General features: G+C 42.0%; 1 protein-coding gene across 1 annotated transcript in view; it reads right to left on the reverse strand.

Annotated features, from left to right (window-relative positions):
* The window catches only part of SYNE2 (spectrin repeat containing nuclear envelope protein 2), a 1843566-nt gene that overhangs the window by 1640843 nt on the left and 184340 nt on the right, over positions 1–18383 (reverse strand). The window contains exons 4-6 of the mRNA XM_078660317.1: positions 7797–7892; positions 7631–7708; positions 7458–7550 (exon numbers count right to left, since the gene is read on the reverse strand). Of these exons, the coding sequence (XP_078516443.1) occupies positions 7458–7550; positions 7631–7708; positions 7797–7892 (267 nt within the window). The remainder of the gene's footprint in view (positions 1–7457; positions 7551–7630; positions 7709–7796; positions 7893–18383) is intronic.

Genomic DNA, 18383 nt, shown 5'->3' on the forward strand with positions numbered 1-18383 from the left:
GGCATAGGGTGTGTACTGTTCCATGTCCCTATTGCCAATCAGATTCACAGCTCAGACAGCTCTCTTGACAAGTGACCACTTAATTCTGATGTGGCTGATATCATCAGTTATCAGCCCGATCATCATTCTGAGATCCTCAGGAACACTGTAGATATGTATATTTTCAAACAGAGGTATTGCTGCTCAAAGCAGCCTAAGTCACTACGTGAAAGTTCCTTTACAGAATGAGGCATTATTAAGGGACCTGGATCCAGAATTATCCAGAAATTCTTCATTTCATAGAGAACCCTGAGGGATCAAACTGACAATGGTATGGATTTTCTCCACCCCAGGATTTACAGGTACCCCTGGTGCCCCCTTCTTGCTATACAACGCTGGAAGCATCACCGCTGCATGGGACGCCATACTTTTTGTGGGGACTGGAACTTCATACTCCAGACTACACCATCCTAGGTTCAGTATTCTCAGGCCAGTGGAAGGGGGAAGGAGGAGCAAGTGCCCCCATTGTGCTATATAGTGCTTGAAGCATCCTCGCTGCGTGGGACGCCATGCTCTTTGTGGGAACTTCATACTACAGACTACATTACGCCAGGTCCGGTGTTCTCAGCCCAGAGGAAGAGTGAAGGAGGAGCAAATGCCCCTGTCATGCTATATAGCGCTTGAAGCATCACCACTGTGTGGGACATGCCTGGGCAAAGCTCAGGCCAAGGGGGGGGCCATCCTTACCCGTAATTACCCAGAGGTGGCTGGTCAAGTCTACTTCTCTTTGTTTTTTTCCCCTGGGCATATGTATCTTGCACGGCGATTACAAGTATGACAACTTGGTTTAAAACATTTTTTTGTGATACAATGGTCCCTATGAGGACTCCTTAGACTATGAGCTTGTTCCACTTAATTGTAGGGGCTTTTTCCCTCCTATAGTAATCATGGAACCCTGACCACTCTGTGTTGAGTCGACGTACGTAAAGCCAAGTCTACTGTATAATTATTGACTTCTGCTTGATTCTACATTAATGTATTATTTGGCCCTGGCTGCTAAAAAATGAGTTTATTTTCAAGTTTATTTTGCTTTTAAAGAACATTTGATAACCGAGCACCGGTGGCCCTACATTTGCTGAGGATGCTGTTTTTATTCTGTTGGATTCGATTAGTACCAAGATGAGTAAGGTGGTCTTTGGTTCTGGGGATACTTATATAACTGTGATTTTGTCATGCACATGTCACATTCAAGTAACAAGCCTAAGGAACCTTTAAATCTTCACAGGTATTAAGCAAGACTTGTTTAAGAAGGAAAACCTTTGCTGGTAGCCCCATTCCTATCCGGTTCTGTGACCATGGTTAACCACAAGGCATCAGAAGCACCACTGGGCAGGGGAAAACTTCCAAAGTAAGAAAGAGTGCAGGGGATAATTGTACTTTGGCAGAAATAGACAATCTTATTGTTGAGGTAGAGACTATGCTGCCGGATAAAATCAAAATCATGATGATCACAAGATTTTATAAGAAATGCACTCCAAAGCAGCAGTATATTCCAAGTCATTTGTCCGGCCCTAGTTCATCGTCTATGGGGCAATTGGCAGGACCATCAACCACTGACATTCAGAGGCACATAGTGTCCACTATCACTCAAATGACTGTTGCCCCTTTGAGTGAAAAGTTGACATCCGACAATCAAGTACTAACCAAAGTGGTGGAAATACATTGCTCTGTCCCTTGTACTAATAGATTCTCTTCCCTGGCCTCTTTGGAACATATAGAGCCAGACCTTTGGTAAATCATCCGACTAATAACATTCAGACACACCAATCTGTGAGGGAACTCACTACCAGAATTGAGCTACTGGCAGATGAGATTAGAGAACTGAAAGGTCTGGTGAGAACACTGATGCTGAGTTTCCAAGCCCAGAGAGTAGGACCTGGTGTTAATCCCCTCCCTAGCCAAATTGCAACTACTGAACAATAAAAGAAAGTTGTTGATATGGCCCAGCCCCAGAGAGCAACAATTAGGGACCTGAGACATATGCCTAGGTGCGTAGCTACGGGACACTATATTAACAGTGTGCAGGGGTTGGGTTCAAGAGTTTCTCAGTTTAGCAGGGGGAATAGACTAGAGGCTAGTGGTACCGAGAGAACAAGATGCCATTATAAAATAAAACAACACCCTATTTTTGGTACACCATGACCCGGTTACAGCTCCTCTCTTTAGGGTTTATCTGAAGACTCACACCCAGAGTTCTTTACCAACAGATCACATATGCTATATAGATCCACTCCACCGATCAAGTGCTTGAGCTAATTATTTCACCTCGCAGACTAAAACAGAACATATAGTTTATCCAACTAACGTCCCAAAACTACATCAGAACACAAGGGAAGACAGTAACTCACTAATAAATAAAATCATACATTTGGATAAGGTATGAACACCAGCGTTTGTCGTTAGTAATGGACGATATATTAAGTGCTGAGCGCCAAGAGTAACAGTGGTGGGAAGGATAACATCAGACTATTTTTGAGAACTCCGGAAATGGTAGATGGCCTTATTTCCCTGGAGCTAATATCAGCACCGTTGAAGTTTACTTCCCTACAATCTAAACTGAACCTTGGCACACCAGGCCTATCATGGGATGAAAGGCTAATAACTGTTCAAAATGTAGCAACATTAGAGTCAATACATGTAAATACTTCATCTAACATAAATTGTGCAGCAGTCCCTGCTAAGGGTCCAGGTCTAACATTAAACAGATGTGAGGAAGCACCAAATTTGCAGTCCACTGATTGACTGTTGATACCAACCACACACGCGCAGCATATAATTCCTCCCACTACGAACTTCCCCCTTCTTTGGGGGATAGTCCCAAATCTAAAGTTTGACATGGAGTCCACTATGGCAGAAGCCTTGCATAATAAAAAATCGCTTGATTCTATTACTGATGCTGCTGTTGGTATCAAGTCCCTTGTTGTAGAGGGAAATCCATCTAATTAGGTGATTAAAGTAGTTTCTTGGAATGTTGAGGACCTAAGGCAAAAATGTATAGACCCGGAATGGCAGCACTATATAGATAAACTTAATTTTTGCCTTTTTCAGGAAACTTGGGCTCTAGTGCCTCCCCATAAACCAGGTTATAAGACCGTTTATGTAAATGTAGTGCCCTATCCATGGGGCAAGGTATCAGGGGGACTCATTATATGTCTTAAATGAACTCTGAAGGTGTGGATCAAAATCTTGCATATTGACTCTTCTAATATTTGATATTTTAGAGTTAAGAGTACATACATCCAAAGGTCATACATTGTACCTCTTTAACCTATACATTAGACCAAATAGAACGAACAAGGAGCCTAGTATTCTTGTCCAATTGGAGAAATTCTTGAATTTTGTAAATCCAAAGGGCATGGTAATAACAGGGAGTACTTTAACATCACATTTGAGCCCATATTTGGACTTGAGTTGATCACAGAGAAGGAGGATGAATTGCAGGGCATACCATTGATTGACTCTACTCACACGGTCCTGGGTACGTTGGTTGCTATTGAGATGGATCTTTTTTCTGCTGAGCATGGATTCCGGGCCTGCAATGGCAGGTCCAAATCAGGCACCCCAAGCCTCCATACTTTAAAAAGGGGTTCTACCAGCTCAAAAATGTATTATATATTGCTAGGGCTTACTCTGTGGGATAAGATGGTAGACTTCATGATAGACTGCAGGAACCACTATCCTCTAAACATAGCTATGACTGGATACCTGGTTGAGAATTCAGGCTCCTACTCAGGATCACAGAACTTTACCCCACTTGAAAGTAATGATCGTAGATGCTTAAAGAGGCCAAAAATTGTAGGCATCTTAGAGCTATTGACAGAAAGTTCTAACCATTATGAGTCCTTTTATTCTCCTTTCTCTTTCTGCGATCCTATAGTTGGCATACATCATTCGCTAGTTGAAAGAATAAGGCCGTACTTCACTAGAGCCCCCCTAAGACCTTGGCCAAAGCGTCAAGCAATATTTTTTCAAAGAATCCATCGTACTTAAAGCATTTTCAGCTAGCCAAGAAGACTTTGGTTGTGGCCCTAAAATCAAAATTACCCCTGGAGGTCCACGTGGCACAGACTCAGTATAAGAAGACACTGACTACAGCTAAGAGAAATTGGGATGATAGAAATGTGCAGGTTCTGATTGAGGCTGCTAAGTGCGGGAAAAAGACCACATTTTGTAAAAAAAAATCACACAGGTATCAAGAATGTTTTCGCTATCCCTTTGACTAGGCTGATCATTGATCAAAACACTACCCACTTGGGTTAGATGAAGATCAATTCCTTTTGCTACCAGACTCATAGCAGAATGATTGTCTCGATGTAGCTGAGCCAACCCTAGTTCCATACACTATGGATGAGACAACATTGTCTCAAACAGGGGAAAGCTCCTGGCCCGGGCACAATACAGGTGGATCTTTATCGACATTATTTATCTGTATGGGCCCCTTATGTGAACATGTTGTGCAACTCTATAGCTGCTGGTGCCCCGGCCCCTGATTCATGGAAGGGAGCAGAAATGATTCCTAACAATAAAAAAGGTAATAGACATGATGCCGCTAACTACAGACCTATAAGCCTTTTTGGATAATAGACAGAAGATTTATGCTAAGCAAATTTTAAATAGGCTTTTAGCATGAATGGCAGATAACAATATTATGAAATCCTTTAAGGCAGGTGTCAATGCAAAAGTAATCACAGTATACCAGGTGTTTAGACTAACTCTTATATTTTGAAAATATACAAAGCTGAAAGATGGTCTTCTTTACATAGCTTTTGTCAACCTGCGGTCGGCCTTTGATTTAGTGCATAGGGGGCAACTATGGAACTCTCTAAGAAACATTGTGTTCCCCCAAATCCACATCAACAATTTTGCTCAAGTACGATGGGGGCCTCAGGGGGAATTAACTAACTGCATAAGTATAAGCAGGGGAGTCAGATGTGGATGTGTGCTCGCATCCACACTTTTTACATTGTATATGAATGATATCATATTGGCCCTTTCTGTGTGCACCAGTGACCTCCCTAAGTTAGACGGGACCCCTGTACATCCCCTGCTATTGACAGATAATACTCTCCTGACTTCAAGGGATTTGCAGACACTTCCTAATAAATGTAATGCTTACTTTGAGGAAAAAGGCTTAGAAATTAATCTAAAAAAGACTAATATATGTTGATTAGACCCCACAAGACCTACACAGGGGATTTATGTTTCCAGTAGAAGAGCCTCAATCGAGTTATCTAGACATAATGCTCGATAGCAGGCTATCCTAGACTCCACAGACACAGAAGCGCAGAGTTGTGCATCAACATAGTGCAGTGGTCATACATTTTCCCTGCTATTGAGGTACAAAGCACAGGCGGCAGCCATGAATGGATCTGAGCCTTGGGGACTAGACAGGGTTGATAATTTGACATTAGGGGAGAATAATTTTATAAGGTCTCTTTTACTTCTCCCTAAAAGAACATCAATTGTACCAGTATTTCAGGATGTAGCCCTTAGAACAACTGAGTCGAGTCAGAGAGGAGGTGAGCGCAAAGTAAGTGGTTTTATTTATTTTATTTTCCCTATCCCGTCGTATGTCAACCTCCCCCTGCGCCCAGCTCCACCGCTCCACCACTCTTATCTGTACCGGTCACGGCTGGTGATTAGCCTTGGTATATTTAGGCTTTTATTGTCAGTCTACATAGAGATTAACTAATGATATTTAACATACCTAAAGTGGATAGTTTGTAAAAATTGTATGCTGTTTATATTACGATTTGTACAGTTTATGTAAGACAAGTGATTCATCAGGTATCAATTTATTTCTGCGAGTTGAATTATGCTGTGTTTTTGTTAAGGAATGTTTTTTCCGAAATAAACTATTGTAACTACTATAGGTACTCCAGATGTCATTTACTCTGGGGGTGATGGGGGTGGAAATACCAGCCTATTTCAAGAGTGCTTAGTATCGATAAGACTAAATCAATTATGCCACGTGGCTTGTGTTGGCAGGTAGCGAGGGTTTAAAATGGAGCTCATGAGTCATTTTTAGTGTACCTATTTACATTTGTGTTTCCCCATTAAGCCTTCCACCTCATATTGTTTTGTCTCAATGACTGAATGCTTGTTTGGATACAAGCATTCTAAAGTGTATTACATTTTGGTACAATGCAGGTTTCCCTGACTATTACCTTTATTTAACAACTCTACATAACTTAATTGTGCTAATATGCATACACAGGGCAGGGGGCAAACCATGCACCTAGGGGTGGGTAGATGCACAAACTTAAAAATTAAGAGAAGTCCAAGAGTTTGGACAGATCAGGGTTCACATTTCAAGGGCTATGTGTTGTAGCGTCTTAAGCATGATGGGTGGGAAATAAGTGCTGCTTTTATACCTTTCCCAACTACACAGCTTGCAGGGAGTAGTGTCTGTCTCCTCTACCAATTAAGATGAACTTGAATTTTGGCAAGGGGCACACTATTGGTTACATTAAGAGATCTGTTAGGATGATAGGGTAGTATCATGAAGTGGAATGAAGCATATTATTCACTACAAGGCACCTAAAGTTGAGGTACATCTTTCTGAACTTGACTCTAACATTGATGGAGTGTCAGAAGTGACAAACTAGGGGTAGGGTGATTCCGTCAGGTCTTGTGAGGGCAGAGGCAATCTGGTGACAGAGTTTTGAACTTTATGCAGTCTGTCTAACCTGGCCTTCTGTAAGGCAGTGAAAAGCTCAGACCAAGATACAATCTGGAGTTCATAATGGTGCTTATAATAGGCTCATGATGGCAATAGAAGGTAGTGTTATATTTGGTAGAAAGCCGGAGACGTAGCTAAATCAAGTTGGAGTTGACCAGCACTAGGATGCTGTCCCAGACTGGAGAGAGGGGGTTTGATTCTGTGCCTGTGACTAAAGCTCTAAAAGGCTGAGGGCAGGATTAGGTGGTTCACAGGGATAGCCTGTAGTAGTACTACAACCATACAATCATCTTTGAAGAATGTCTGAGGACCAAGGCCATCCTGTCATAAGCCAAACAATTAATTTTTAGTGTGGAAGGGACAGACAGGGTTACAGAATGTCAACAGAACAGTAAATAAAAGGCAGGGACATTCACGAGGAAATATAGAAACAATGTATAGTAATGCATATATTTTTCATCTAAAACACGCTGCAGTTTTTCTTTTTTATTTATATACGTTGGATATAAAAATGTTATATACCTGTTGAATCTATTAACGCACACATTACACTTCCAATGGTCTGAATGCATAAAAAGTTTGGAATCTGGAAATCAGGAATCATTTTTTGTTCATCAACAGCAGAACAGGCTTCCAGTTTAAGCACGTGCTTTGCCTCCTCTAGTGCCCTCCACAATGTACCCTAACTCCACTGTGGACACATGCCTCACACAATTGCACCACCTACTATACTCACATGAAAATGTAATATGATTATCCAGATAAGACCAAGCACAATGGAAGGTTTTCCTTCAATGATGTCAGCAACGTGAATATTTACGATCTTGATCTAAATAAAACAGGAACATAATAATTAGCGTGAAAGAAGTGCCGAATGAGGTAGATCAAACTTAGATCAACTGGCCTTACCGATTTTGCCTTTAAAAAATTTAAAGCAGATTCCACATTGCTCCTACATTGGAATACATTCTGCCCTTTCTCACGAGGCTGAAACAGAAAAGGGAAAAGCTAAGTTAGTTACTCAAAATGTTAGCATTGCAGGTGTTCAGTCCGGCACTATTTAAGCCATTCTTACCAAGCGTTCACCAGTGAGTACTTCAAGTAGGTCCAACAGCACCTGGCCACTCCTGAAATCTGTAAACAGGTCTGAGACAGTGGATGGCGGGGTATGCTGCAAGAAACAAATGCAAGGGTTCTAACTTCAGGTCCATTTCATGTTTATAATAATGCAGGGACATCATTCAGAGTTGTATTTTTATAACATTTAACATATCCTTTGTTTAATATCAAAGGCAATAAATAGATTTTTTTAAATGTCTGACACTAAATGGAGTACACCATTTTTGTATCTAGCTTAAAGTTTTAATTTGTATCCAGTTTAGTTTCCAAATCACTGACTCAATATGATAAATGCTCAAAATAAACAAAGGATGTATTTCTAACGTGGTAGGTCGTACACATAGGCTCTCACCTGTAACGGGGGCTTCAGCTATCGGTTTTCTTTCAGTTTTAATCACATCCACTATAGTGTGTAAGTTTAAGTATACCTCAGATGTTTAACAACCGCATGGATTATCAGAAGGCAAAGTATATGCTCAGAACCCCTGCTTAGCGTCCAGACTGAATATTTCATCATATATTTCTTTCTGCTGAGTTAATTTTCTTCCAAACACGCTTGGAATGTTTACACCCTGGTAAACAAGAACCATATATATTCCTAAATATTATTTAACCGGTATTCAGCTGATTAACACTAAATGTTCTAGCTCCAACTAGTATTACATTCAAACAGCACATTAGGCACCAAAAAATAGAGATTATCAAACGCTGATTTTAAAAAATAAGTCTGCATTTTTACTACACACATCACTGCAAGAAGGTGTTGTCAAGCTTAAGAAATATGGAGTGAACATTTTGATTTTTCTTACTTTTTATGCCTGGAATGAAAGTCCCTGAGTAGTATATATCATTTATAAACAATTTGTTTTGGAGCTGGCCTGGCGCTTTTGGGGAAGTGACAACACTGATTTGTTTATGGTTGTTTCTTGTTTGTAATGGCATAGAGAAGCTCAGAAGTGATGCAGCTGAATGCCCCGAGGTTCATATTGAGTCTAGCTAGCCATACATGGGATTATTTCAATAGAAACCTTCCTATGGCCCTTAATTGCCCATATCTGAGTCTCAAACTGAAGTGCTGTAAGGAATCATACTGCACTTCACAACGATCACTGATTTATATATGCTGGTGGTTGGAGCTGGGAAGTGGCACTCGTTTTTACCAGGACTTTGACTCACAGCTAGAAAGGATTATGAAGATAAAAATATAGAAACAGTCACAAAGGGAAAAAACAAAGGTGTGAAAAAGAATCTGCAATAAAGTGACAAAGAGACAGGAAGTTTAGGGTGGTGGAAGAAAGAGGAATGAGGTGGGTTGACGACTAGGTAACTATAGTATACAGCAACAGAATTCAATAGCACTGCTGATGGGTAACTAAGAAAAGCACTGGGGTCCTATATTTTTTTTTTCAACAGATTAAGGTCTCCGATCAGACCAAAACATATGTAGTGCTACAAGTGTTACCATTTTGAAGGGTTGACTAACAGTTCAACTGGGGGTTAGAGTACTTTTCCATCCGTCATTTTGTTAGGTCTTGCCTAGGCAGCGCATGTGCTGCCTTTGAGACATGCTGTATCTACTCTGTGAGCTTTTAGCACGCCCTTCGGATGTGAGATCGCCCTCACATCCAAACATGCTTTATTTAGACTTCACTCCCCCCACTTAGCGAACCTGCAAGCACTTCTCCTTTCATTCCTTTTTATTTTTTTATATAATTCAAACAAAAGTATTAAAGTGCTTTACATGAGCACTAATTCCTTTACAGAAATTTGCTCAGAATAACATAATGTAGAGCCTTCGCTGAGACTCGAACCCAGTTCACCAGCTTGTCAGTCACTCGCTTTAGGTCTCGCCTAGGCAGCGCACATGCACTGCCCTAGGAGGGCCTTTAGCCATCGGTCTTCTTTTTGCAAGCACTGCACTCCTGCCTGTGGTGGCATCCACCTTGTGGTAGTGAGCAGCGGCACACCACAAGCACGAGTGCAGTGCTTGAATAGTGAGGACTGCTCTCCCAAGCGCATGCGCGCGCACCACTGGCGGCCTCACCTCCTGCTCCAAGCGCGCGCACCACTGGCGGGCTCGCCTCTTGCTCCAAGCGCGCATGCACCACTCGCGGGCTCCCCCTCTAAGTTCACTGTCTGCTTTTCAGGAGTGTGGGGTCACAGTGCCCCCTCTCCCTCCTGTAGTACAAATAGGGCAAGGGTACGCACTACCCCTCGAGTGCCGGCCTGAGGGGCCGCGTCATCACCGGCTGCTGTGATAGGGGCACCTTGCACGAGGGATCTCGTCTCTTCTGTACTGGAGAAGCTCAGCCGGCCACCCACAGCCGCGAGATTGTGATTTAAAGGAGCAGAAGTCCCATTAGTCAAGACTGTTTTTTGAGAGGTGAAAACAAGTGGAGGGGCTAAGTGCCACCCACCTAGACGCAGCCTTTCTCTCTTGCTCCACGCCAAACATTTCTCCCCTATTATCTCGGTATCTCTTTCTATATTTCAATGGTTTCTCTCTCTCTCTCTCAGCCTCTCCCCACTGTCTATTTCTCTCTCTTTGTCTTCCTTACTTATCATGAACTCTCATTCTCTCTCCCTGACCATCGCTTTCTCGCTCTATGCATGCCTCTCTCTGTACCTCTATTTTATGTCTCTCTGTACCTGTTAATCACCCTTTCTGTGCCTGTTTTCCCCTCTCTCTATTCCTCCCTCCCTCATGGTATCTCTCGCCTCCTGTCGGTGCCTCTCCGTTTATCGCTGTCTCTCTTTCTTATCTCCCTTTCTCTTCTGTCGCTTTGCTATTTGTTGCTGCGTCACATTCTCAGTCTTCTGACACCTTTCCCAAGCGCTAACGGAAGAAGTATTTAAATGTGGCTGTGCTGCTCCCCAAAGGGAGGAGCCCAAGAGAAACCAAAACAGAGAAACCAAAACATCATTGACGCATGATCTAAAGTATGCTTTGCTTTGGCAAAACAGAAAGCAGACCCAGACTTACAGTTTCAAAATGCATTTTGACAATTCCGCTGGAAAGCCTTATCCAGTATTTTATTGCAATTTGACTTAGGTCTTGCTATCAGCGGAAACCAGGTCCACGCAGGGCCCCTGAGTGTTGTTCCCCACACTCCTAACATTTGAAACTGTGAAGGGGAACTTTGTGGTCAGAAACAGGCAGTGTTTTAAATGGGCAGGTACTGTCCGGTACTGAGCACCTGCACTTCTTTTACTTGAAAGAGAGAGTTCCTGCCCTTCTCTGCACTCTTACAGTACATTTAATGGGTGAGTACCCACACTTCTCAGGAGCAAACAAGTACTTTGGAATTAAAGCACTTGAAACAGCAAGAGGTTTCATCTTCAGAATGAAATTAACTTGATTATGTTATGTTAATTGTCACTCTAAGCTGTCTGCAATGTGTATTGTAGCAGTACTCTGTGGTGCTGGATCGAGGGTTGCTGCCTGGTTATGGGATACACGCACCAATAAAGCGAGCATCATTGTGCTAGGATTATATTAGTGGAGTTGTAACCGTTGTATGTGTGCTTTCGTCTGTGTGTGTACCTCAATGCTTACTGTTGGGTGTGGGTCATCGTGCGTGATTGTTGAACGTGCTTGCTTCTGTGGTGTGCTGCTTTTTGCAAGTTAGTGTTGATTGTGACATCAGTTCCACAAAGGTGTTTCATGCCAGTTATAGTGCCATAAAGACATCCCACATGGGAAAGGCACTAGCAAGCAGAAAACAAGAATTGGCCTAGCCAATAGGTCTCGCCTTTGGGACCTTATAAGTGTTTAGCCATGCAGCAGGGATATTGTGCTGCATAACTAAATACTTATAAGGTCCCAAAGGTGAGACCTATTGGCTATGCCAATGCTTATTTGCTGGTGATTCCGAGCGACATAAAGAGTGGATTCATGGCCGATACCTTTTGTTGTGCTATATAAAAATGCAGAAATGGAGAAGGAATAATCTGGTGAACATACATCATGCTGCCTAAAGTATCTACCACCTAAAAGCTGCCATCTGGACACGTTCTACGACAAGGAAGGTCACAAAAAGGGAAATGTTTCACAGAAGCTGCATCAGAACTCCTCCCCCTCAGAAGACATCAGTCACACATTTACACACATCCTGCAGGCTTCAGGAAGGCGACAAGTGTTGCAGAAAGTAAGTATTTGGGAGACTTGGGATTACAGGACAAAGCGCATTAATTTGAGAAAACGTTTAAACTAGCAACATTCAAGTAAACCAAAGCGCTACCCCAACACCTTTTTAACCACCATTAGCACATATCTGGTATATGATGTTTGCAGCGAGATGCAGATCAAAAACATAAGCCTCTCGCCTCATTCCCCCTTTCCACTCCAGCCAGATCGCCCTCACATCCAAATGTGCTTTATTTATTTCAGCTTTATTTAATTCGCTGGTGGCTCACGTTTTTGTGTTTAAACACTCTACAGAATGCATCTTTTCGCTTTCCCCACCTCTCAAACCTGCAAGCGATTCTCTTTTTATTATTATTTTTTTGTATTTTTATGTAGCGCGAACAAAGGTATCAGAGCGCTTTACATTAGCACTATTTTCTTTACAGAAACGTGCCCAGAATCATAGGATGTAGAGCCTACGCCCAGTTCCCCAGCTTTAATGTCCAGCGCACTGGCCGTTATTCCACATCCTCTACAAACAACGCTTGCTAAACACATACACTACTGCAGACCAAAGAAAAAAAACAAGTACAACATATCTTAAACATATTAGTAAAACCATAGGTGACACCTATTGGCTATACAAATGCCTGTTCTTTGTATAAGTGTGACATACTAAGAGACACTGGTATGACTACACATTAGCCTTGGTCCAGAACATTAATGCACCACAGACATCCGCGCAGCCCCTCACCTGCTGTGGCCCAATAAGGCTAAAACATGTCTGGGATTCACTTTATTTACATTCAGGGTAACCAGCCTTAATCATACGGAATGTTGCCAGGCAGTTCAGACTTAATTGTTCCTTTCGGGTAAAGATAATACTTAGCTGCATGTGGTTGAACCGTTTCTGTAAAAATTATGGCATAGAATGTGCCTAAAATAATTACTAGGATTTAAGCGTATCCATCCATCACTTTTTTATAAGTCAATGATTACGTCATCTTTTGTGTATTTAATAACAGTGGAAATGACCAAAAGAATTGAAAAAGGAGAATAATCACAATTTCACCTGATTCTACCATAGCCAGAATGACACCTTAAAAACTGTTTGCACAAAGAAATGGACAACCATAACATAAGATAACGTGTATTTGTAAAGCGTACGATCACCCAGTAGGTCCTCTTGGCGCTGAATAACAGATGTTTATTGTTACCCAACTCAAAGGTAGTCATAGTACCACGAAAGGTGAATTTCATGGGTGTCTAAAAGTTTAGGTTTTATGGAGATTGCAGATGGTGACTTGCTGGCAAGCAAATGTATATTAGACAGCAATACATATTTGAGCTGAATCAAACTGAGAATATTTCGTAGAAAATGTAACAAAAATGCTAAATTGACGTAATCATGAACGTTTAGAATGGCCATAGGACCTTGTAGACAAATAGAAAATGGGATCATTATGACAATAATAAAGGTTGAGAAAAATATTTTCTGCGCCCAAAGACTTCAAAGGGCGGCAAACACCTGTTACTAACTGTAATAATAAAGACTTAAAAACCAAAGCCTCAGAAATATTAATGACGTCAAAAATAATGATGTCCACTCTACTAAGAATCGCGAAAACTATTTTATCCACTCATGTTCACCTAGTCATTACTCACATATTAAATAAAATGATATAATAATTAATCAATGGGGATGAATTAAAAAAAGCTCCAAATATCGCCAGCGAAGTTTATTAAAATTGATAAAATCATGAAAAATAACCAGATTTGGTTTTTTTTATTTCAGAAGGTAACGCCACCAATGAGTTTGAATTATTATTGGGTGTAAACAGTCCAGTCTAACACTGCTTTATCATGATATAGTTCATTTTCTTTTCACTGATCTCAAGGGAAAATACCTACCCTTCCATAAATGGAAAGAAACCCAATGTGTTTGCCTCTTAATGGTGAATATCACTTCTTAACTAATGTATTAATTATTGGAAAAAGTCCAAACAAAAGGGCTGCAGAGCTTTGTCCCTGATAATGTTCATTCAATTGAAAAAATAACTGGACAGACTTGTATGGTGTGATTCTGTAACTCGATCACCTCAAAATAATTTCTGGCCAGTATCAATCAATAAGGATTTATAAAGCGCGGCTAATCGCCCAAAAGGCTACCCAGGCGATATGAGGCTCCAGCCTGGTATGAGCTGGAATAAGAGAATTAAAAGGGCGGGTTTTAAAATTTCTTCTGAGGAAGAGGATGTTGTACCTGCTTGCTGGGAGCTCATTGCATAGCAGGTTCTTAGGCAGCCACTTGTCTTTCTCTCCTTAAGCTGCAGCATGCTTCTGAGACAGGCCTGAGGGTACCGGGGAGAGGGGGAGAGTAAGAGAGAGGAAAACAGAAGGGAAGGAGCCAGAGAGGGTTAGAAAGTGAGAGTGAATGTGTGGCAGCGTAACAGCGACCAGGTTTGTTGCTATCCTACAGTGGGTTCTCTGTGACCTCAAGGTAAGGGGTGTCATGTTTTGGACAGGCCAAAGTAGAGTGACTCGAAGTAGCTGATTCAGTTTTCCTTGTTATCGGTTAGTCCACAGGAGAGATGAGGATGAGGAGGCCAACTACCCAATCTAAGTAAGTATTCTTCTTGAAATAAAGGCTTTTCACATCATTGCCTGGCACCAGATATGAACGGTTTTTATAGCAGGTGTTTGAGCATGTTCAATCAGAACACCAAATAAACAAACAGAAATGTCTGTTGCTTCAGTGGTGGTACGTCCACATTACCAACATACCAACCAATGAAATGGTCGGAGATCACTGAGGAGTGACGTAATGGTAAAAGTAGTAACAGAAAATTAGATTGTTTAAACCTGATTGGTTGCCCATGAATATCTACTGAAATCCAAACAGTTCACTACCTCGTAGAGTAGACTTTACAACTGACTTCACAGCTTTGAGAAAGAGCAAAGAAATGCACATCAGCTTTTTCTGATTCTTTTACATCTCACAAATACCATGATGACTTTGTCATACTTATCTTCAATGTTTGTTTAGTAGAGATTGATTTTTTCTTTTTTAAGTAAACATAGCCTTGAGCTTCAGGAAGAGCTTTACAATGGATCACTGTATAGTCACTGAATGTCAGCCAAGGACAGCGGTTGTAACAGTGTTCAATCTTCCCTATTTTAATTCATCAGGAATATTCAGTTGAGTTCACATCTGTTAGACCTGGCATCTTTTGGTTTATTTCCCCTGTCTTTTTGGCCTCCTTGTTTTAACGGTACGTTGGACTTCGTTTTGCTGGTTTAGTGCCTCCGCGCACTTTCTCGCTGCTGTTCAGGGTTAAAGTGCAAGTGCTCCTACTGTAAATTGTGTTTATGGATTGGTGTTTCCCCTAGTAAAGTGCAAAATGTGTGCCAGGGCCTGTAAATCAAATGCTATTAGTCGACTTGTTGCACTGATTGTGCCACCCACATGAGTAGCCCTGAAAGGTATCTCAGACCTGCCACCAGTGTCTGCGCGTAGTTTTAAACTGTCATGTTGACCTGGCATGTGCACCCACTTGCCAGGTCCAAACCTTCCCTTTTCTTCCATGTTAGGCACCCTTCAGGTAGGCCCAAGCTACCACGCTGGGCAGGGTACAGTGTATGTAAAAGGTGTGACATGTCCTGGAGAGTGTGACATGTCCTGATAGTGAAATACTGTGTATTTCGTTTTTTCACTATTGCAAGGCTATCTGTCCCATAGGCTAGCACGGCAGTTGCTTTGTAACATCTTATAAATATAACTTTCCATTGGGACAAGATAGAGAAATGGAGCTTGGGTTCTCTAAACTCAGAATGTAATAACACATCTTTTAGTACAGATGGTTTTTAAATTGTGTGTTTGAAAATGGCACTTTTAGGAAGTGGGCATTTTCTTGCTTAGCCTTTCTATGTGCCTCTGCTGGGTTGTATATTGACTGTCTGATTTTGGAGTGACAGGAGCTGGGGATGTGCATTCACTGCAGGCAGCCACTGGAGGGCTTGAAGTGTGTCTTGTCTTTCCTGGATGACTGAGAGCTGAGCTGAATAGACCTGGGCTGCACTGGGAAATGTGTGTTTTGGGCTGCAACAGAAAAAAAAAAAACCTGATGCCACCAATGCCATCGCTTCTGGCTCCTTGTCCTGAAGGCACCGCAGAGGGTACCAACGCACTTCACACCTCTACCCTGGTCTTACCGACTGCCACACCGCCACCGAGCCGCAGCTTGCACCGCAAATTTTGGGTACCGCACTTCGCACTACCTCGCTTCACGTCACCACTCTGGTATCCCCAACGACACCGCTCCACACCGACATCAACGCCGCTGCTTGCTCCGTAGTTTGAGGGCACCACTCGTAAGTTACACGATGCACCATCCCATCTCACACCGCAGCCTTGGCCTACTGATGCCGGCGCTATCGACTCCGGTTCGTCAGCCGACGACAGCGCTTCTGCAACGACGAAGAAGCTGCTTGCCCCGTGACCTGCCAGCACCGCTACGAGCAATGCAACACTTCGCCGTAACACTGGTCTCACCAAAGACCGTCACCAAGCTGCTGCCTGCACTGCGACATGAGGGCACTGCACGCCATACTGCTGCACTTCACACTGTGGTCCCAACACCTGCCGACACCGGACCTCCCAACTTCAACCGCAGGGAGTTCGATCTGCAACACGTCTGACTTCAAGGGCCTGACGACTCCTGCATCGACCTCCGACGCCTGCCAATGCCAGCTCTTTGCAGCTCACTGCAATCTCTACGTCGCCCGGCATTTCTAAAAGGTACAGTTTTTCAGGTCTTTCCAACACCGTAGCTGGCCTGCGACGCCGCTGTCAGCCATAAATGTTTGGATTTGTTGTTCGCGACGCTGTGATAGCCCTGGACGGAGCTTTTGATTTCAAGGAACTGTATTTTAAGCCTCATTTTGCTTATTTTTGGTCTTGTTTGCACGGATAAAATATTGGATATTTGTCTAAAACTGATGTGGTGTCCTTTTCTAGTCTTTTCACTGTATTACTGCATGTTATATGTAAATGCTTTACACATTGCCTCTGAGATAAGCCTGACCGCTCGTGCCAAGCGACCAAGGGGGTAGGCAGGATTTATTTTAGAAGTGTATCACCCTTATCCTGACCAGGAAGAAGGGTCCCTACTTGGACAGGGTAAAAACCTGTAAAAACCTGCCCTTTTTTAACAAAATATCTGCAAGTTTTTTATTTAAAGGAGAAGAATACAAAAAACAGGGCATCATTTTCCAGCTGGCCAATCTGGGCAGCAACACAATATCTATAACAGTAATTCTTTGGAACAAATAAAAACAAGCCAAGTGTGAAATGCTGCTAAAACTAAGGTATTCATTCTTAACAACCCAGGCAAATGTTCTGGCTTTTTTGCTTCTCTTTAAAATAGTGCCTTGAAAAAATGGGACACAAATGATAGTCAAATTGCCAAAGAGTAAAAAGTTTTAAAAAAATCATATGGTGATCTGGCCATCTCTTACCACTAAATGTGTCTAAATTAACTTCCTGAAATGGTGCTTTTGCTAACATTCTTATATGTTATTTTCTAACTCCAACAATTCCTGCATTCCAATATGATGAATCTTTGATACACGAATAAAACAATGACCTCATCAGACAGGCCTAGATAATTTCAGAGTATTTCTATGCGACATACACACAATTCAACTGACTGATGAGACTCGTCTTCCCTCCTTTGTTGTTTACGTTTGTACGTCATTTTTGCATCAAACGCCTTTTACACTCCCTCACTCTAGACAACATTTCAGTAATCATGCTGGTAAACGGGGCTTCCAAACTTCTCATTCAGAAGGAAATCAAAGCTCAAATCATTCCTTCAGACAGATTACAACACCCAAGAAGTTTTTATGCAGCTAATATTTTCAACATTTGTGTGCCCGCTTTCACCCCTGCTCTTCGATCTCTATATTGAGCCATTTGCTCAAAAAATCCGGGAGGATACTAAAATCACACCTTTTAGATATAGAGATTGGACAAAAAAAGTATCCCTGTATGCTGATGATATTATGATCATAACCTCTGATATCAATACCACGTTTCCGAGAGCCATAAAATTAGCACAACAATTTGGTAACATCTTTGGCTATGAAGTTAATGCCACTAAGACTGAGGTCATGGTGTGGAATGGCATAGCAACGGGGCTTCCTGTGCAACCCTGTGACAATATGAGATATCTTGGCATAAAGATCATAAAGGATATCAATTTAATCGCCTCTACAAATTTTACTTTAGTGGCTAAAGAATGCAGGAAACTAATGAGTTCCTAGGCACATCTTCCCTTATCGCTCCTGGGTCGGTCAAACTTAGTTAAGATGTCTATCCTACCTAGGTTGACTTTTATTTTAAATAGTTTGCCACTT

The sequence above is a fragment of the Lissotriton helveticus genome, chromosome 9 (genome assembly GCF_964261635.1).
Source record: "Lissotriton helveticus chromosome 9, aLisHel1.1, whole genome shotgun sequence".
Classification (NCBI taxonomy): domain Eukaryota; kingdom Metazoa; phylum Chordata; class Amphibia; order Caudata; family Salamandridae; genus Lissotriton; species Lissotriton helveticus.